The sequence below is a fragment of the Aspergillus tanneri genome (assembly GCF_003426965.1).
Source record: "Aspergillus tanneri strain NIH1004 chromosome Unknown AapTan_1_pilon_pilon_pilon, whole genome shotgun sequence".
Lineage (NCBI taxonomy): Eukaryota > Fungi > Ascomycota > Eurotiomycetes > Eurotiales > Aspergillaceae > Aspergillus > Aspergillus tanneri.
In genome coordinates, this window is record NW_022984628.1 from 3,995,198 (window position 1) to 4,016,416 (window position 21,219).

The window sequence follows — 21,219 nt, forward strand, 5'->3', positions numbered from 1 at the left end:
GCGGTGTACGCGGCAATATTCATGCTCCTTTGGCCTGGTACCTAGTTCCTTTGCCCTGGGTAGAAGCACGGTCGAAAATATGAGGCGTTTCTAAAACCACACGATCCCCATCAGGGGCAATCAGAACAGGAAGTTATGAAACCTATCACCGGCTTCAAAAATGCGCTGTGTTTAAATGAGTTAAGCTTGTATTCAGGCTACAGGGGTAGACTGGCAGTGTACAGGACATATTAGGTACTTCGTTTCCCGCCTCTCCTGTATGTCATCGTAGACATGACCTCCTATCTACCAGTTGCAAGGAGGTGTTGACTTGAAGGAATAAGACAGAAATAAAAATGGTAGGCTAAAAAAAAAAAAACCCTCAATAATTTTATTTGTTTCGCGCCTTCCTTAGACCCCAAACTCTGATGTAGTCGTGAGACAGACCAGGCGAGCCAAAACGGCCGATACAAGCCAAGCCCGAGCGACCGCCTTGCTTCTCCACGTGTGTCCACGTGGAACAACATGGATCTCGGTTAGCGAAACACAAAAGAAGATACTTGGAAGCGTTATGGAAGAGTGGGATGGCTCCGTGAATCCAATAATAAACAGGCAACTCGGTAGAAATACGATCTATATGCTCAGCCACACGGCAAAGGATTAAGGATTGGCCCACCTTGTTGGTCCTTCCTTTTTCCCCCACCTCTTCTTCTCTTCCAAAGATGGTGTTCCTATTAGACTCATTCAATCATAATTGTGGCGAACATGACGAGAAAAGAGAATAATTGTGGCTGGCTTGATCAGTCAGATCGAAATTGAACTCAGCTCATATGCAAGACAGTACATAGTCACCAACGCTACGGAGAAACTAGCAGAAACTTTTCGCCATGTGGTGAGTTGATGTATCATCCAAAAACATGCCTCAGGCTCCATTCAGAATACGCTGATCTGCACCTGGGAAATGCTTGATCTGATTTACTTGGCCCAAATTACAACACATGCGTGGGTTTTGTCGGGGGGGGGTTATGATTTACCACGTGGGAGGGTGTTAAGACTTAGAGACATTTACATGGTGATTTTCACTTTAGGCAGTTGGTGGACGGCAATGCCAACAATGGTTGGATCAACCAGAAGGAAGGCAACTTAAGTGCTCAAACCATCGCAGCATCATAGTCAAACATACCTCTATGAAATATGGGCCGCTTTGCTGGGGGTGGAACCCCTCGGTCATTGATGGACTTTGCAATGCCGGTGTTCGCAATTGTTACTGCGAGGCGCCGAAGGAGACCTCAATTGCGGGACTCCGGAGAGGGACTAGTGGCGACACCAATCCGATTATAGTAAGACCTTGCTGCAAGTGTTCATGGTGAGACACGCTGATTGGGTGACGGACATTTGGGGGTTTCCCGTCAATGAGTCAATGACCGGTGATCTTTACTGGATCAGGTGGGTATCTAAATTTATGGACTTACTTAAGATAGAAGGTGATTCTGTAACGTGATAGGCTTGGCGATTCCTCAGTTCCCTTTTTTGCCTCCGGACTCGCCGAGAGCGAACCGAAGAGTGTGTCCGGTCGGAGCCACGTTTTATGTCTCTTCAGCATCGTTCCAAGAGACTGGGACCGATCGCAATTGTATTCTTCTTACGAAATCTTACTGTCGGTTCCTGGGGGACTCGGGTAGGCAGTATTACTTCTGTACTTCTCTCCTTCTTAACCCCGATAAAATACTCATCAGCGAAATCTTCGTCTTATCGTCATATGATAGGAGACATCGTGGAAAGTTTAAGAGATCCCCTAATTAGGAAAAACGATAGAGAATGCATAGGACGAGTAGCTGATAGTCCAATGGTTTTCCAAATCAGAATGCCTCTTCTGCAGCAGCCAGTTTAGTGTGAATAATAATCCTTGGCTTTTTTTTTGGCTACCCCTTCCTCTCTCTCCCCCTCTTTCCCCCTAATCTTGATTTCTCCCCTTGCCTTGGCCCTCTGTCAATAAATAAACCTACAAACCAATATCCCTAGGATTTAGCTTCACCTGTCAAGACATCTGTAATTAAATTGCTTGTGGTTTTCCATCCCCCTCTTTTCATCTTCTTTGTTCTTCCCCCATCCCCCTTTTGGTATGGGAAGATGAGAGAGGGCGATCTGGCCGAAACTCTCTCCAGGTGTAGATTCCGCTGATCATCCGACGCTTGCAGTGTTGGAAACAGTCCCACTTTCTGAAAGTTGGAAGTTGGAACCTCTAGTATCAGGTGTAATTTGGCTGTATTCTTTATCCCGGGTCCTTTACCGCCCTGGTACGGAGTCAGAGTAAACAGTATACAGGTACGTACCTATCTACGACTTCAGTAGCCATTTAGGGGGTATCCTTGTTTGAGTTTCGAGGTATACGTAGGGAAGGCAACGCATACGAGGGAAGATAAAGACAGTGGGAAATTAAACTACAGGATCATTCTGGACAATTTCGTAGTGAGATGGGCGGCTGTGTTGGTAATTGACAACAGCCTGTACGTCAGTTATGTATCAATTAGATACCTGCTGTCCTGTACCTTACCTAAGGTTGTTACTCCCACCTAGGCACCCGACCATACCGGACTCAGACATTCCATTCTAGTCCAACTCTGCAGGGAAGGAAGGCCTTTTACTGATCGCCCCAAAGGACGATCCGTCGACCTTTGTCCTTGGCCCACGTTGTCTGGTTGCATGAAACCGTCCGCGTGCGCAGTGGGTCAAGAATGACAGGCCGAATTCTTCACACCCCTGGAGACTTGTCTTTCGTGCTTGCTCACTTCCACCTGGCTTTTATTTTTTTTAAATAATTTATTTTATTTAATTTCTACGATTACCTATTCTCTCGTACCTTTCCTATCCATTCTTCCTATTCCATTAGGACTCTGATTGAAATACTCTAGTTACATATTCCATACAGCTACTATAAGTAAGCGGATGTCCGTACGAGTGGAAAACTAGTTGTAGTAGTGGTTACTCAGCGGGCTAAAATTACTTACTAAACTCCTTAACCCAAAGAATAGAAAAAAAGAAAAAAGAAAGAAATCCCCGCCTTTTTTTTTTTTAACCCTTAACCCCTTCTTTCTCTTGTTTAAATTATTTGATTACTATTCCATTCATGATTATTATTTTCTATTGCTGTTTTTTTTTTTTTTTTCTTAGAAAAAAAAAAATTACAATTTCTCTTATCCATACTCCGGAGTACACCCACACCCTCCACACGTCGTCCCGTTCCCATTTTTGCCCTTTTTTTTTTTTTTTTTTTTTTTTTTTTTAATTTTTTTTTTTTAATTCCCTCCTCCCTTTTTTTTTTTTTTTGCCATACAACCTTACATACTTACAAACCCCTCTTGCTCCCACTGTCCGGTTCGCACCATTCAATGCCAACCATATCTTCTACTCCCATCGATCAAGGATCTCCTCCCTCTTCTCATCTTCACTATTATCACCAATCTTCCCTTCCTCAACCATCTGCTGTACCTGTACCGGCCTCTAACCCCCCGGTCGACTCCCCTCACCCTTCTACCGCAACCCCCGCTGTTGTCGCTCCCTCCGCTGCTTATCCAGCTTTCACTACCGCCGCTCCTTCCTTCAGCGCAAGCAATTCCGGCTTCACTGGTTCTGTAATTGGCTCAATTTCGCGCCGCAATCGCCGCTCTTTTGCTGCCCTAGCCCGTGAAAAGACTTCCAGTGCTATTGCAAATCTCTCAGCAATCGGAGGCACCGCCAATTCTCCCCTTCGCCCTTCTGCCTCTTCCGGAAGCCTGTCCAAGCACACTCGAAAGCCCTCCCAGGTCAGCATCAGCGAAGCAACGGGCCTCTTTCCTCTGACGCCACCACTATCCGACGGAAGCGCCGGTAGTGACCACTCAAGCCCAACACCAATCGAATCCTCAGCCCGCCCTTTTTCCGCCGCCAGACAAGTCGAAAGGCGCCGCCAGACCCTTCAACACGTTCCATCTTCAGTGCCACAGCTGTCGCAAGCCGGGCCTGTCGTACCCCCATCCAAAATGCATCAAACCTCTTCGAGGCTGTTGCGTATGACGGAAGATGACCGCCCTTTTACAAAAGTAAGTGATCTCAGAATGCTTATATATATAGTACTATAATTTTTTTGGTGTAAAGTCGCCCATCCTGGAAGGGAAGTGTTTTGACAGTGCGAACTCTAGGATTTTATGGATCTGTTCTCGACTTTGATGGTTAGCTTGAAGTTGGATTCTCATCGCATACGATTTACGAAATATGACCACACCTTCACCTCTGAAGAAGCCATCAATAATCTCGGTTCCCTCAAGTTTTCCCAGTCCAACCGTATGCCCGACCCCAAGGACCCTTCTCGGATCGTTACCACCACTACAACCACGACCTTTTCCATGGCCAAGGAAATGGCTCGCTCGGTGTGCCAACGTTTTGTCGACGCTCGTTTCATCGAATCTGTAGATGGAAAGACCGTTCATATCTTCCCGTTGAAGGGCGCGTTGTATCAACTTACCCCAAAAGGTATTAATATACTTCAGAGATTCTGCCAGAGGAATGGTATCACTGCACGTCATGTGATAGATGTGTTGGAGTCGCCTCGGAATACAATGCAACTGGTCAATTTGGAACGTGATTCTGAGACCGACAAATTGTCGCACGATCGGGCTACGATTGAAGTTATCTTCCGTAGGTTCGCTGGCCAAGATGGGCCAAATGTCAAGAGCAGCATTTCCACCTCAGATTCAGACTCGCTAAGTGACTATACGAACGGTTTGGTTGGAGTCAAGATGGCCAAGGAGCGTAAGGTGAACGAAAAGATCGTCCTTAATACATTTACTGGCAAGGCCGCTATCGATTGGCTTATGGATTGTTCTACCACTATTGAGCGCCGTGAAACCGTCCTCATCGCTGAGCTTTTCGTCAAGTATGGATTGATCACGATGCATCAAGAGGACAGATTGGTTCCCTTGCCGGATAATTCCATCGTCGCTTTTCAGCCTTCTAAGAATGCGATCTACGGGGTAACGGAGCATGGCCAGCGAGTCTGTGGGTGGATCGCACGGGACAAAAATCGCGAAACTACAGCCTACGATAACCGGGGTATTCCCAGAGACTCGAATAACGCACGGTTGAACCACATACTTCGTGACCCTGCCTTGCGGCTACTTTTCCGTGAATTCCTACGTTTCTCGCTGTGCGAAGAGAACTTGTCGTTTTACCTGGACGTTTCCGAATTTACTGCTACCTACCACAAGGCAGACAAAGTGGGCACCTTCAAGAAGCCTGATGCTGTTCGTGAAACGCTTGCAGCAGCGTATGGTAAGTCTTCTTTTCGCTCCAATTTACATGGCACTGTGGGGTTGCTAACTATTGAAAAGGCCTTTACAATGCTTTCCTAGCTCCCGGTTCGCCCTGTGAACTCAACATTGATCATGCCCTTCGCAATAGCCTGGCAAGCCGTATGACCAAAGCTGTGGGTGATGATGAATCTATGCTCAAGAGTCTTCAGGAGGTGGTTCATCTGTTCGAGATGGCGCAAACCTCCGTCTTTAAGCTGATGTCAAGTGTAAGTAGCTCATACGGAGATCGACAACTCTGGCTTCTGTTTACTAACTTGCTGCAGGATTCCATTCCAAAGTTTTTGCGTGATCCAAAGTATGCCGTTGTCCTCCAGGAACACGATGTGGACTTGATGGGTGCCGCAAGATCTTACTCACCAACCCCAGCTCCAATCCCGGAGCGCTCGATGAGTCGCTCGGCACGATCATGACGGGAAGGAACGCCGAGTGTATCACCGGGGAATTCATATGTTGTATGCCACCGCCTCTGCCAGAATATTTCTGGGCTTGGTTACGTGGATTATCCTTACGGTGTGACAATCACATGAAGGGGGTTATACGACTACGCCCCTAGACAACCTACTTGAGAAGCAGGATAGGTCATTCCTATTGTTACTCTGGCCCAGAGAGCACACCGACAGTTACCCGACGAAAATTGCCGATACACATTCATGACGTTTTCGCCACTCATGTTTCCCATCCCAAGTTTCTACACAATCCACGTTCGTCTATATACGCGACGGAGTTGCCAGGCAACGGGCAGCTTGCTCTGTTTCTTTTGTAATCCAGGTATCACGACAAACGAAAGGTATTACGATCTATGGATCATGCGATAGAGATGACCGATATTGAGGACTATTTTATATTTTATTTCCTCTTATTTCCCCTATATTTCTTTTCCCCTTATTTTCCCATCGCAATCGGCGAGAGGAGGCTGAGACGCAAGTTTTCCAGCATTAGAGAGGCGTTTTTTTTTTTTTTTTTATATATATTTCTCCCTCATTTTCCATTGATTTGCATGCGTGCATGATTCCAAAGACTCTTCTTGTCACCTTATGTTCTACTCTTTCTTAGTTCCCTTGTCCCATGCATTTTAACATTCTATACTTCCAAGAGTTTATGTATATGCTCTCATACGCCGCTGCATTGAGCAATATTTTTTTTATTTCTTTTCCGCTTCATTTTTTTATATAATTGATTTTGCATTTTCAAGGGTTTAAGCGAATGACCATCGGACGTCATTTCTCCTTTTCACATATCTTCTTTTTATTATATCTTCTTTTCTTTTGTCACACATACACATCCACCAATCCACCATTCTGATGTGGTTGGGAGATATAGCCACACAATAAATTTACTTCAGATTTGAAATCAGATATATCATTCCTTTACCTCTTTAGTCTACGTCTATTCTACGGAGTATCTATGTATCTCATCTGTCCATCCATCGATTTATCTACCTACCTATCCATCTGTGCTATGGAGCATCCACTAGTACTAAATCTGCACGTATATGAGCCGAGGTCGGTTGTTGTGTTATTGGATCGAGCACATGGCGTCCACGTGTTACGAGTTTTCTTTTTCATTTTCATTTTCATTTTCATTCATTCATTCATTCATTTTTTAACACACCCTTGGCATTTTTGTTACCTGGCAAATAAACACTCCGAACTACTGGAGGCAGACAACAAATAAATGGCTGGCTGGCTGACTAGAAAAGTGATATCCAGACCTGAACATGATGTACATAGGCAGTGCTTTTTGCTTGCTATCTTGTTTGCAGCTATGTATCAAGGACGAGTTCTTTTCTGCAGTACAGAGATGGGATCAATCAAATCAAGATTAGAGGTGTAATTTACTACGTTCATAATATCCAAAAGACACTAAAAATAAAATAAATCATATTGAGAGAGATCCCATTTGTTATTCGCTTGTTTGGAACGGAAATCAAAAGAATAAAAAGTTTCAAATCCCATTGCGCCGTGTGCATCTAAAGGTCAACAGTAAGACTGAGACAAAAATGAAGTAAATTTAAGAGATATAAGAGAACCTTAGATCGATCTCTTGGTTCTTCAAGTGTCGTTTGTTAGGATATAGCCTGGCGGCTCAGGCTGATAGATAGATGAACGAACGCCATTCTATGTGACCATGACCAGTAAGTAGGCTAGATCACAGGAAAATAGGAAGAATGCTCTCTGAATTGCAAAGAAAAAAAAAGAAAATAAAAAAAGTCTCAGAAGAATGGGCGTGCTGGGTTCACGGCAGTGGCATAATACACCGCAACACAGAGGAGGAAGATAGGACTCGGTCCCTTTCCACTGTTCCAAATGCCCTTCGTATGTGATGCGTTGGTTGTTGTCCGCCAACAGGCATTTTTGTAAGATAGATGGATGGCTGACAGCATCAATAATGTCGATTCCCCTCGAGCCATAAAAAAAATTTAACCGAGAATTATTTAGATCCCCACCCTCGTAATCTCATTCCTTCTTCGATCGCCGTCCAGATGCCTTCGACGATTTCACGATCTCGCCATCGTCCGGCACCGTGGACGCCGCCTTTCTCATCCCATCGTTCAACTGAAAAGCTGTGGACACCCCGACCCCAGCCGCGGACATCCCGCGGAATGTCCTCGCCACGCCACCCCACGTAGATGCCAGTGGCATGTTTAAACAGCTCCGGAGGCGAGGCCCATTTGTACGACTTAAATTGCCAGGTTTGGCCGGTCGTGAAGACTGCCACGAGTCGGTTCCAGTAATCCGGTCGGAAGTTAGCGGTACTGTCGACCATGATGAAACGCGTCGGCTTTCTTGACGAGCCGTGGGAGCCGACGGAGCGAGAGGAGGAGCTGGACGGATCTGCATTCATCTGCAGTGGGCGCGAGACGTACAGAATGTTGGAGCCGGGCATGGAGAGAGTCGGATGATCGGGAGGCACAAAGACACCGTCCTGTAAGAATGACCATACATTGGACATGCGAATGAGGGATGATGCCGATGGGGAAAGAAGGATGATTGGGTCCTGCGTCTTGGAGCTGCCTTTTCGAGGCTGGGAGAGACCGGCAGACGGGGCAGGCGCCATGGACTGTGGCTTGCTTCCTGGCTTGGTGCCGGAAGGGTATTGTCCGGTTCGTGAGCGGTTGCGACCGAGGAAGGCCTCTGCGGTTTTGCGGACATGGGAGAAGTCCTGGAAGAAGGAACACCAGTCAGTATCTACCCAACCACGCACGATTCTGCGCTCCAACCTACCGTTGGCTTTATCCCACGTAGAACGCTGTTGCGATCGCCGAATTTTCGTTCTCCATTGTAAATCTCCTGTAACCGCGGATCGATGACTTTTGCGGCTTTTCCTTGCTGAGCCCCAGCGGTGGGTGCGCCGGCTCCAGCTGCACCACGGGTGACAGCAGAGACTCCGCCAGCAGCACCAGACGCGATATTCGCAGATACCTGAGCCTGGGATGCTACCGAGGCAGCGACCGCGGTGGCGCCCTCCAAGGGCTTAATATATTCGCTCTCGTCGGAGGCGCCTTCGAGCCAGGTGATGAGATCCAAGCGCTCCACGAACACCAGATTTCGCACCTTCTCCTCAGCCTCACCCTCCTTGCGCTCCTTCTGCTTCAGCAATTCGTTTAGTTCCTGCGCCGAGGCAATGTACTCGGGAATTGCGACATCTTTCTTCTGCCAAGCAAAAAAGATACTGCGAAGGTCGACGGCGGAGTCAGAGGAGCTTGAAACGAAGCGCGTCGGCGTGGTCAGCGGAATAGCCTGTGGTAGTACATTGGAGAAATAGAGGTGAGTAGCTTTGGCCAAGTCGTCCGTGGCATTCTGATCTGAGAGCTCGTCGGAGGTGGTCGGCGTGGGAAGGCTACCCGCGGCGATCGCCCGACGAAGGGCAAGCAGGGGATCTTGTAGAGATATATCACTGGCCATCGTAATAGCAGGACGGACAGAGGAAAACAGAGATTATCACCCCAGCCGAGAAGGAGCAGGGAGAGGCAGTGAGTGGTCTTGGTGGAAAGATGAGAGCTAGCGGCGTGGAGAGAGGGAAAGCGAGAAGGAAGACGGTGCAGCCCCACGTGATCCCGACAGATACAGAACAACTCGCATTCAACATCAGTGCTGTGCGCACCTCATCTCAGCGGGCACACCCCCGGAGATGATTCCACATCCAACTCCAGCTCCCCAGGATGGCCGTTACGCCGGTAAACAAAATCAACGCGCCATATTCCGTCGTATACCCGATCTTTCCCCTCTCATCCCCCACAACTGAGCCCCGCTTGATCAGGGCCGTACTGAGTGGCCCACTGATCACATTTCCAATCCCTCGGCCTCCTGCTAGCAGTCCAAATACTAAGCCTGTTTCCAGCGATGGCACCTCCCGCTTCACCTCGGTTAGGATTCCCGACCAAGTCGAACTAAAGCCGCCCGCGAAGAACCCGTAGGTGATGGAGAAGAGGGTTAGAAGTGCAATACCCACCTGGGGATAGGAGGCTGAGGACGATGAGGTGCACAGCCCCCAGAACAGAAACACCGCCAAGGCGGAGCCTACGGAAGAGAGAAGCATGACGTTGGTGACCGCGAAACGATCGCAAAGCACACCTAGCACAACCCCACCTACCACGGACGCTGCATTGAAGAGAGCTACGAGAAGAGTGCCGGTGGTGTCCGACAGGCCAGCGACCGTGGTTGAGTAGGACGGCAAGTAGGTCGTAGGGAGGAAATATCCAAACCCCTGGATGATATTGCCTAGTTGCAGCATCCAGAAAGTCACCAACTTCAAAAAGGTGAGGTCCAGAGGCCGTACCGATGTAGATGGCGCAAGGGGGATGCGTGGTCTTACGAATGGTAAGGCCGCGAGGGTAGTGAGCAGCTGGAATGTGCATAGGTTTCGTCGGTTAGTCTATGCAGCTGTAGACAAGCAGTTACTCACGGTCACCACGGTCCACGCGCGCAACGTAGTTCTCGCTCCAAACCGCTCGAGGCAGCCCTTAGCTACAAATGGAAGTGCCACTCCGCAGACACTTTTCGCAGCCCACATGATTCCGTATGCTAGGCCCTTTCGACGGATGAACCATTGGTCCAGATACAGGGTGGTTGGGCTGAAGACCAACCCATTCCCCACAGCACAGATCACCCCTTGCGTGACGATCAGATGCCACACGGCTACCGAGAAGGATGAAAGCAGAGAGCCGCAGACACTGAGTAGCAGACCGACCGGAGCGCAAAACTTCTGAAGATGGGGATACCGGGTGAGCAGCGTGAACGACACCGGCGAGAGCAGATACAGAACTCCCTGGAGCGAGCGCAATTCAGTATGTACCCCATCCATCCATGTTCTGGAGTTAACGATATCCGTGGGGAGGTCTTATTACCGTCGATGTGGTTCCTACCACTGCCAAGTCACCATTGTTTCCTTGGAGGTTATGGTGCGAGGAGAAGTATTCCTGGAAGATCCCAAACACCAGGGAAAACCCTAATCCATCGGAAGCTCGTACAACTTTCTTCTACAATGCTTTCTTCTCCCGTGGAACAACTGGGACTCACCCCAAACCGGCAATTGGATGATACAGCAAGAGATCAACATCAGCCAAGCAGCCCTGCCTTGATCTGCGGGAGGTAGAAGCGTCTGCTCGAGTTCCGGGGTGTCGAGCTGATCATGGGAAGAGACCGTCGACGTAGAGGGTCCAGGATGGACATTGGACAATTCACGGGAGGAAGACATGGTGGATTATGATCGTGACGGAGAGTCGAGAGAGTGAGTCATCAATAGAGAAAGAGAGAATCTGCGACAATGGATTTATAAGTTAATTAATTAATTACCCCGCCGAGTGTCACAAAAGAGGAAAGCGACGTTTCTTGTCATCTCTCTCGTCTCTTCCTAATTCTGTCTTCATCAATTTCGCGATATACTGAAGGGTATTTGGACTCAGGTCAGTCAATCGATCTGCTTGGTGCCTCTCAAGCTGCCGGCCATATGTATTATCAACGGAGTGTCCTACAAGGGGCAAGAAACAGCGGCAACAGGTCCGTGTATGATCCCTACGGACAAAAGGAGGCAGTTTTGAGCATCAAAGTTTTATTTCCCATCGTTTTGCTCGACTCAGTTCCATGTGGGCCGTTAAGTCCCCGATATCCGAGGAAGTGTCGTCGGAAATAACTTAGTAGTAAAAAGAAGACAATAGTGAAAAAAAAGAGACTAGTAAAGACAAATCGTGAAGCAGATGCTGCACATGAATCACCAATAAAAAAAGGTCCATCTGAACCCAGATTCCTTACCCATTCACATCCCAGAGTATATCCGTAGCCTGGTTCCTTCCTGAGCGCCTGGTACGCCTTTTGCAATCCAAGAAAAAAGAAATCAAAAATGAAAAAAAAACCCTTAGCCGATGGCAAACGCCAAACCTCATCATTTACATACATTGTATGAAGTAGAAAAGTGCGGAAAAAAAAAAAGAGAAAAGAGAAAGAGAGCCGCAGCATGATTTTTCAGGAATGGAACTGAAAACAGAGGTGAAAGAAGTAGAATGGAGATGATCATTAAATAGCCACCCAAGGGATCAGGTGCAGCCGTTTATCAGGATAGGGAAGAAAGTTGTGAAGGACGTGCCGATCCGGAAACGTCTTTCATCTTAACATCAGTGGGACCAGTGTCAGATTTTGCTGCTTCACCTTCCGCCATACCTTTGCCCCCTGAGCGTGAGGCTTCCCGAGGAGTCTCACGATTCACCGGTGGTTGACTGGGCGGCGATTTTGGCGGGAGCATTGCGTTAGCTTGCGCTTGGGATTTCTCGGATGTCGGTGTGGTAAGAGTGCCTCTCCGGATAAGGTAATCCCCGAGACTAAGCTTCTTTTTCGCGGGACTGGGTGCAGCCACACCCGAGCCGGGGGTGGTGACTGGGTTGTGCTGAGGTGGATCTAATGTAGGAGGCGAGGATAGAACTGATGGCGCGGTGGAACTTGGGCTCGTGGCGGACGGTAAAGAGGGGGCGGTTGCTGGGGGAAGAGGGACGTGGAGCTCAGATCGACTGTAATCTCTACTCCCTGGTATTCGAGCGTTGTGGGCTGCTGTAGACGGCCAAGGAGGCGGGAACGAGGGTTTGACGGAACCTCGGCTTGATAGTGGCGACGATTCCAAATTGCGAGTCTGTTGTTGCGCAGGAGATAATGGCGAATCCGCATCTTTCATTTCCACGTCCTCCTTCTCCGCAGAAGAATTTGGGGTTGTGACCGTGGCGGACCCTCCATGGAGACTCGATGACGGCGACGCAAGATGTGAAGCAAGGTCACGCTGAGAAGGTGACACGGGTGCCTGATGACTGATCTGTTCAAGACGCACACGATCCGCATAGCAGCGCTTCAAAAGTCGCTGTGTAAGAGAAACGAAGCTGGGCCGTCGAGACGATGGTAGAGAATATGACAGCCCGTCGCTGATATCAGGATCCGTTTGGCTAGCGGAATCCACGTACGGCTTGCGACCACGAGATGATGATACAGGGGAAGTACTCTTACCGAACGTCTTTCGTGGAGAGCTGTGGCGTGCTACGGAGACGGCTAGAGGAGGTGAGTGGGAGTGTTGGTCGCGAACCCCCGAGTATGCAAAATAACCCGCCTGACCCGGTCCACCTCCTGCAGCAGCCATTGTCTGGGTGGATTGACCACTGCCACGCTTTTTTCTTTTCTGGGATGCCTGCTGATCCTGTTCTAGCTGTTGAAACTTCTTCTCGGCCGCTGCGATTTTCCGCCTGTCACGGGCCGACAGCTCAGTATCACCAAACGCATTTCCTTCGGTTGGAGTGTGCAAAGTAGGCGTAAGATCGCGACTGCGGGTCTGTCCGCGTGCAGAACCGGAGGCCGAAAGGCTGTCTGCCTGATCATCCTCCTCCATATTCTTTGTGGCCTCACTGCCGGCGCGACTATTCGTTGCAGGTGGAGATATGTTCTGCTTGCTTTTCGTCTTCTTCCGTTTGGCAGTGGTTTGTTTGGCACTGGTATCCGACCCTTTTGGGTGTCGCCGACGATCCACGCTGGCCAGGAGACAGTTGGAAGGCGGGTTGCAGGCGCATCCGCCAAAATGAGCGAGTACATTGCTAATACAAATGGCGGCCAAGTCCTGTGCATTGTCATTGGATTCCTGCTTAACGAGGCCATTAGTCGACTCGAACAACTGAGGATCCAAGTACCACATGGCGGTAATCTCCGAATCGGCAGCAATATCTTCCTTGGCCACAAAGCAGAAATGATACTCCACCTCATTGGTGATATAGGTTTTCATCGTAACATTTGGTCGACAGGAGCGCCGAACGTAGCGAAGAGTACTTCCTTCATGCCGACTGTCGATATAGATTGGGAGTTGGGGATGGAAGAAGACAAATGGCTCGGGATGCCGGAGCTCCTGCCAGCGGTTACTAGGATTAAGGCAGTAATCTCGAAGGAGCCCAATTTTCCCAGTAATTTCTCCAACAATTTCGTCCTTGGCTACGCGATCATGTGTCTTGAGAATCTTCCACGTAGGGTGCTTCCCATCGACGTCGACGCTTCGATCAGTGAGGGATTCGGTGGATAATGAGGGCCACCGAGATCGGTCAATGGCAGCTCCCGACCAGGTGAAGATATCCTGTGCCGATCGCCCGTTGGCAACACGGGCAAGTGCAGCTGGCTCCGTCACCCATGAAGCCAGATCCGCGGCCAGCGGTAGATTAATAAAGAGGTTGCTATCCATATTGGCATGTCCTTGGTCATGATCATAAAGACGGAGAAATTCTTGCGAATACAGAGGGATCGAAGGCCCTGACGGCTTGGTCGGACTCATCGAAGTCGCAGAGCGTTTGCGCATATCCGCCTGGAGAGACGGAACGCCAGGTAAGGAGCTGATGGAACCCGAAGCGCGATGATTGGGCTTGGCCTTCTTTGCAGGCGGGGGATCCCGAGCGCCTGAGTCTGATCGGGGATGAAAGCCATTCACCTGGTCACCTTGCTCCTTGGCCCTCTTTTTCTGAGTCTTTGTACCGGAACGTTTTGCCTTACGGTCACCGCCATCACTCTGCTCCCTAAGACGCCTTTGCCGTTCCGTGGCGCGCCGGCCATCCAGCGGACGGGGCTCACAATCCACGCAGTTGTGGACATCCGGTACATCCTGGCCGTGGTAGTAACATTCAATATGTTGCCACGTCTCGCATCCCTCACAGAAGACCGTATTTCCATCGTCATCTTCGAAAGCACAGATGCATTTGATGGTGTACGGTTCCTCCTCCTCAGGAGCGGCGGAGTCGGAAACGGCGCCGTTGATAGCCGGTGAGTTCAGAGGGACGGTGACCGGATTAGGCTCCGTGGTTGACTGCGTGGTGGCGACTGGGGAGGTATCTGTCATAATCTGACAGAATACCCCCTCTCAGGCAAAGCACAAAGGAAAATCGCGCGGTTTGGTACGTTTGGTGCGGACGGACGGCTTGCGTGTAACCCGTCAAAGACCAGCACGCATGTCACTTTGTCACTTACGACAGTTGTCTTCAGATCTAATACTTCGCGGTAAATCAGTGGAATTATGCCCGGTATTTAGGACGATCCACTAGACAAACCGCTTAATCCGGTCGAGCAATCGCGCCTCTGTATAGTGGATATGAAAATGTGGTCCGTTTGATGGATGACGACAATTGGCACAAGGGCCCAGGCCCACAGAACCTGTTGATAATCGAGGAAGGACGATGCTCGAGGGGCGAAGTTGAATTATAGGCAGTGGAACTAACAGTCGAAAGCTGAGACCTTAATCGAGTCGTCGACCTCTGTGGCGCGTGCGACCGTGGGTAAGAAGGAAGGCGTCGTGAATCGGGAACCGATGAACGTAGAGAGTCGGACGGGCCACGAGTCGCATGGAGAAAATATCAATGAAGCACGGAGACGAGAACGATCAATGATGACTCAGGTGAATGAAGTTGAAGAGGACGGCTCTAGGTAGTGAAGATCGAGGAAATGATGGACAAAAGACAAAGGGGAGGGAGGAGGAGAGGAAAGCAATCTGTGAACAAGAGGGGAGTGTGGAAGAGGAGAAGAGGAGGCAAAGAGACGAAGACAGCTCGGGTAGAGACTAGGGACGATCAGGAAAGAAGTGAACGAAGGTCAAGAGCAAGCGAGAAGAGGGATGAGGGCGAGGGCGAGGAAGAGGGTGAGAGGAGGGAGGGAGAGCCGTGAGAGAGGCTAAAGCCACGGATGGGCCATTCAAGCGGCGCGTCCAAGACCCAGACAGAGTCAAAGAGGGAAAGCGTCGAATTTTTTTTTTTTTTCCCCCTTCTCTTCTTCCAACCCGCACTCCGGGGGAAGCAGGCAAATGACCCCGGGGGGTTTGGGGAAGGGATTTTCGTTTGGATCTTTTCGAAGTTCCCCTAGAAACGAAAGAATAGAAAATAGCATAAACGAGAAGAATCAGAAGGAACAGCGAAAGCGACCGTAGCGAAGAGTATGGATTAGATAGATAGACGGATAGCAAGCGTAATTACTCGGAGGGGTTAGTTAGTGGGAAGCCGACGGGAGCATCGACCCGTCTCAAGGGACGAATTGCACGTCTGGTCGAAAGGGAGGGGGCAGCGAGCAACAAAGCAACAAAGTGACCAGACCTGACCTGACAAGACCAGCAAGACAAGTTTCGCCGATCGAGGACCGGAACTATTCTTGGATGGCCTGAGAAGTCAGGCTGTCCGAAAGTTTGCGCCTGAGCACGGGAGGAGAAAGCCGCTTGTCTGTTTTCAGTAGCTGATGATACCGCTAATCCCAAAGGGGCACTAGCAGTAGCAATACCCATTTTAGGCATAGATGGGAAGATTGAACTCCTTGGCAACTGGATATTGTCATGTGAAGTAAGGTGAGCTTGTAGACAAGGAAAAGAAAAATAAATATTGGAGGAAGTAAAGGGGAACAAGCCAGCAGTATCCAGCACTTAAACCAGCAATATTTGTTTGGATAGGACAACATTATCAGTCGATAGGTTGGTAGATAAGGCAGAAGGTACCACTGACAGAATCATGCATGTAGCCCGGGAGACTAGTTACCTAGTAGTTATGGAGTGGTACCCAGGCATCTAGTTCCCTGGCCTGTCAGGTGCAAAAGAAAGACCAATGCAAAGGAATAGAAAGGAATAAGAAAAAGGGATAAAAAAAGGTTAGCACTGCCATCATCATTAGTGTAAGAGAGCATCATTAGTAAGAGAGCATCATTAGTGTAAGAGAGCAAATCTGTGTATGAGCAGATGTTCTGTCCAGCCAACAATGGGGCATATTAGATGAACAGGAACTTGTATTTCATAGGAAAAGCCACACAAAGGAGTCGTCGACAATGATGACTCCATCAGCTTAGAGAAATGAAATGTAGAAATGAGAGAGGAAGGAATGAAAATGAAATTGTGGTGGAGAGCCAGAGTCAAGAATCCATTCTCTCTTCTACAGAGAATATGACATGACATACGTCAAGAAGGGAAGGAGGTCTGACCCTTTGGTTCCTCACCTTGTACATGAGGACGCAGGTCATGAGCAATCGAAGGTGGTGTAAACAAGGGGAAGAGAGGGAAGCCTAGAGAAATCAAATAGGGAGGCTGAAAGAATAATTGTGGTTATAGACGGACAATGATGACGGGGACTCAAGTCACTCTTTTCTCCATAGTGGGCTAATCAGTAGTAGTAGGGCGACGTTCAAAGGAGGGGAGAAGAATGGGGCGAAGAAAGTCATCTGAACTAGGAATTCTGGTGACGGGGAGGGGCCGCGTAGAAGATAACATGATCTTCCCGAGAGGAGGGGGAAAGAAGAGAATCAGAGGGGTGGATGGGGAACTAATTAAATGAAGGGACTATTTAGTACAAAGCGGTTGACGATGGCAAAGAAAATCGAGGAATAATAATAACTACTGACTGACTGGCCTTGTGGCCGACTAGCGCCCTTAGATTGTCGCTATTATTTGTTCTGGTACCACTGAGAACTGCCTAAGAATAACAATACCAATCAATACTCCAGCTATCGGCCAGGCCTCAAAACCCGGTTCATGTTAGGGGCTGCCCGACTACTAAACTCCGTGCGTGGCGAGAGAGTAAAAAAAAAAAAAAAAAAAAAAAAAAAGGGAGAGAGCGTGATCGGTGGGTGCCTGGATACCTGGAATACTTATGTGCCTGAGGCACATAATAACCAACCTCTATTGTCCCTACATAATAATAATTGTATGCTTCCAACCCATTGCCTGCGATACCTATTATTGACCACCAGGACTCAACCAGATAAATTGCACACATGTGTGTCCACACCTTATTCAACGTTCATCCGCTCGACCTGGAAACATTCAGCATCCGCCACTGGAGCCACCCGGTCCGTACTAGGTACGTACTGTACAATCAGCGACCAGCCAGCCATATGGTGGCTCCTTGTGAGGTTTACAGAAGTGATGAAGGGTCTCATTTTCTTATCCATCAAGCTTTTAAATCAAAGTGGTGGTACTCGGGGGTGCGGGATTTCGATCGTCTCACTGCACTGCTCGCCTGCCTCGCTATCGGCAATCCGTGAAAAGGGGTATTTTGCCGAATGTCCGATATACAGCAGAAGAAATGTGAGGATTCCCAGATACACAGCAATGGGGTCCCGGAGGGCATCTTTGGATGGGATCACGGTCATGAGTAAGTTGGCAAGGAACAACACAGTACAGACGAGAATAGCAAAGTACGCGCCGTATGGCTGAACGAATGTTTGATGCACGCGCACAAACCCCTGTGCTTTGGTCGTCCGTCGGAAACGGAGGTAGAGAATGCATGAACACAGCCAAGAGATATATCCGGAGGTTGTAATGAAATACATTAGGAAATTGAAGACGACAGATACGGACAATCTCAAGCATAAGTATGCAAGGCCCGTGAAAAACGATGACACAATTACTGATACATATGGGACACCCCATCTGTTGCGATCCTTGAATAGCGCGGGAGCATGCCCAGCTTCGGCTAGTGAGCATAGAGTGCGCGACGAGACGAAGAGGAACGAACGTGCGGAGGCCATGGATGAGAGAAATATCAACGTGGTTGCAAAGACAGGCAGTACAGGAATTCGTGCTCTTCTTATGCCCACAACATAGGGTGACAATCCGGCGCCAGTTCCATAATTCGTTAGCAAGGGCTCGTCCGAGGGACTCACTACACCCATGGCCAATGCACTGAGGATATAGAGCGCACAGAGGTGTATGTTGTCAATTTGTGCCACCTTCAGGACGCTGGATCCTGTCTCACCATCTGCCTTTTCAGCTCGCACGACGGTCAATTCCGGACTGAAGATGAACGAAATTGTGCTATACAGAACACACTGCACTAAACCTAAAAACCGTCCTAGGTGCCCGGGGGTAAGATATTGATTCATGGCACCGGGATGACGCCAGTAATAAAACCCTCTCACTGGAGTGCCAGGGATACCTCGGGCTGCCAAGATAGTCGAAAGAAGGATAAGCCCAATCGCTGTCACTAATTTGACTCCGGTGAAAAAAGTTTCCATTCGCTTGAATATAGTTTCTGGGAGCATATTGAAACCGAGGATTATCGCTGCGACGATGCCAACCCGTACTGCGACCAGAGCACCAGGTTCCCACAAACTCAAGGCGGCCATCGCATTGGTGATCTCGAAAGGAACCAGTAGAGCCATAGAGTACCAGCGAAGGTACCCGAGGGAAAATCCCAAATGCGTCGAAGCGAAGCGATACGTGTGACTCAGCATCGTGCCATTGTGGGCGGGCATATGAGCTGCAATCTCGGCGGTCGCTGTGGTTAAACAATATATCAAAACTGATATGAATACATAAGAGCAGAGCAACGAGGCAGGGCCGCCGACAGCGAGGGCTTGCCCAGAACCAATAAACAACCCAGTTCCGAGAGTAGGCCCGACCGCCATTATGGCCAAGTATTGATGATGGGATTAACAATATCGAACAGGTATATGCGCTGTTGGGAATACATTGCTGATAGCAAAGTCCCCTGGAATAAGAAGCGCATGTCGGTAAGGGAAATGTGCCCCTCCTGCTTAAAATATATTAGGAGCCCAGCTTCTAAAGAATCCTCGACGGCAACTGCCTCGTACAATGCTACAACTTCCGTCTTCCGTACATACAAATAAAGCAGGAAGGAACAAACACCCATTCAATAAAAAGAGGATAAAAATCTATTAGAGTTAGTAAGGAATCCAGAGAAATGTATGGGTATCACTGTCTACTAAACATGACAATAACATAGAGAGGGTTTAGTATGATGGGCTTATCACCACAATGGAGTGGGAGAGATGACAAAAAAAAATATAAAAATAAAAAAAAGAAAACAATAGGAGGGCAGTCACTCTTGATACGTCATATCAGTCTCTGCGTATTCAAGCCATTCATTAGACAGTGATTTCTTCCAGAATCGTACAATACCGTCATCACCGGATGAAATAAGACAGTCTCCTATGTAAAATGAGATAATTGTTCAAATGAAAGGTAGTATGTCGGAGTTGTAAGAGCATTACTGACCAGCATATGAGAATCCTACTTGCCACACATCAAGATGCTTGCTGTCGAGGCATGCAACTTCTTTGTACGAATGCTTGAACTGATTGTCGTCGGTCGCTGAGCGACTTGCCATCGAGGCAGGTGCACGATTTGCAAGAGCAGAGCCTATCCCTGACTGCGTTGTTGTGCGATTTGATGATGGTTGGGTAATAGGGCCGGCGTGACTTCCGTTTGCATTTTGAGACCCATTGTTGGACACCGAAGTATACACTTCAAAAATTCGAACAAAACCGTCCTTACAACCGCTAGCAATAAGATCGTGGCCTCTGACTGAGCCATTCGCCCAGGATATATCTCGTACAAGTCCTCCATGGCCGTTTAGTTCAATGGCATGGTAGAAGCGACGATTAGCATCAGTGCGATATACTTTCACACTATCCATAGCTGCCACCACCAGCGAAAGACTTTTGCGGTCCCATGACGGTAGAACCGAGTGCGTGATGTCAGCAGGATCATGATGGAACTGCACCTTGAAGCTGGTCTCTTCCCCTCTTTGGGGTGCCGCGCACACTCGGAATTGGTCCAAGGGTTGCCAATCTGCGAGTGAGTCTGGACTCACGGGCTCCATGACCATTAAATAGCCATCCCGTGTTATAACAGCAAGCCAGGACTCGAGATCTACGTTGCGGAAATCAATTGAGACAAATGGATGTCGCTGCGGTGCCGTCATACGAAAGATAGACCTGAAACGTCGACCAGAATTGGGAGGCTGGGTGACATCTTCTTGCCAAATCTTGCATTTCATATCTTCCCCTACACTTCCGATATGCTGACCAGTAAATGGCCCGTTCCAAGTTGCCTGTGCAGGGGTCAGCAAACGATCAATGGCCATATGCAGGGTACAGGGAGTGAAAAGTGGTGTCTGGAAGCTTACATCCCGGATCTCGGCATTATGCGCACGCCAAGTATCAGTCAACTGCCACTCGCCATCTTTCTGATCCCAAACCTTCATACGATGGTCAGAAGAGGCCGTGACAATGCGGTTACCATAAAAGTTGAACTTGGTGACTGATACCAGGTCGCGATGACCCGCGTCGAAATCGGCGAATCCAGACGACATCTCGGGCCGGTTCGGTATAACCGAGCAAATAACCTAGCAGCCAGCCTCAGCCACCACAGTGAGGCATACAAGCACGTATTATCAAACTCGGCAAGATGGTGACGATTCCCATGTATGGAATCCAGTAGGACGTGCATGTGAAGTACGGGAACATTGCTTGGATGGTGTTCGTTACGTAACTGAAGGCTACACTAACTAACTTTAGTTAACTATCACTGCTGCATAATTCTACCGCCTTATATGGCGGTCGGGATTATCCGGCAGAATCCGTTCGGTTCCTGCTCTATTATTCATGCCACATTGCATATT

The 21,219-nt window shown here is 48.8% G+C and overlaps 6 protein-coding genes across 6 annotated transcripts; 1 reads left to right on the forward strand and 5 right to left on the reverse strand.

The window, feature by feature from the left end:
* Positions 1-3,368: 3,368 nt before the first annotated feature.
* Positions 3,369-5,737, forward strand: flbA (developmental regulator FlbA; the record flags this gene model as incomplete). The annotated part of the gene is made up of 5 exons (XM_033567992.1): positions 3,369-4,058; positions 4,158-4,488; positions 4,549-5,286; positions 5,346-5,533; positions 5,591-5,737. The coding sequence occupies 5 exons, from the start codon at positions 3,369-3,371 to the stop codon at positions 5,735-5,737; spliced, it is 2,094 nt and encodes a 697-aa protein (XP_033429987.1).
* A 2,020-nt stretch (positions 5,738-7,757) lies between these two features.
* Positions 7,758-9,232, reverse strand: CDC73 (CDC73 C-terminal domain-containing protein; the record flags this gene model as incomplete). Its single annotated transcript, XM_033567993.1, has 2 exons — positions 7,758-8,489; positions 8,552-9,232. The coding sequence occupies 2 exons, from the start codon at positions 9,230-9,232 to the stop codon at positions 7,758-7,760; spliced, it is 1,413 nt and encodes a 470-aa protein (XP_033429988.1).
* A 205-nt stretch (positions 9,233-9,437) lies between these two features.
* Positions 9,438-11,024, reverse strand: ATNIH1004_003316 (putative MFS monocarboxylate transporter; the record flags this gene model as incomplete). The annotated part of the gene is made up of 4 exons (XM_033567994.1): positions 9,438-10,172; positions 10,233-10,595; positions 10,675-10,775; positions 10,847-11,024. The coding sequence occupies 4 exons, from the start codon at positions 11,022-11,024 to the stop codon at positions 9,438-9,440; spliced, it is 1,377 nt and encodes a 458-aa protein (XP_033429989.1).
* An 852-nt stretch (positions 11,025-11,876) lies between these two features.
* ATNIH1004_003317 (putative PHD finger and SET domain protein) lies at positions 11,877-14,669 on the reverse strand (the record flags this gene model as incomplete). Its single annotated transcript, XM_033567995.1, has 1 exon — positions 11,877-14,669. The coding sequence occupies one exon, from the start codon at positions 14,667-14,669 to the stop codon at positions 11,877-11,879; it is 2,793 nt and encodes a 930-aa protein (XP_033429990.1).
* Positions 14,670-17,755: 3,086 nt separating this feature from the next.
* ATNIH1004_003318 (putative proline permease) lies at positions 17,756-19,201 on the reverse strand (the record flags this gene model as incomplete). The annotated part of the gene is made up of 1 exon (XM_033567996.1): positions 17,756-19,201. The coding sequence occupies one exon, from the start codon at positions 19,199-19,201 to the stop codon at positions 17,756-17,758; it is 1,446 nt and encodes a 481-aa protein (XP_033429991.1).
* A 602-nt stretch (positions 19,202-19,803) lies between these two features.
* On the reverse strand, positions 19,804-20,910 carry SEH1 (putative nuclear pore protein (SEH1); the record flags this gene model as incomplete). Its single annotated transcript, XM_033567997.1, has 1 exon — positions 19,804-20,910. One exon carries the CDS (start codon positions 20,908-20,910, stop codon positions 19,804-19,806), a length of 1,107 nt encoding a protein of 368 aa, XP_033429992.1.
* Between the last annotated feature and the right edge of the window lie 309 nt (positions 20,911-21,219).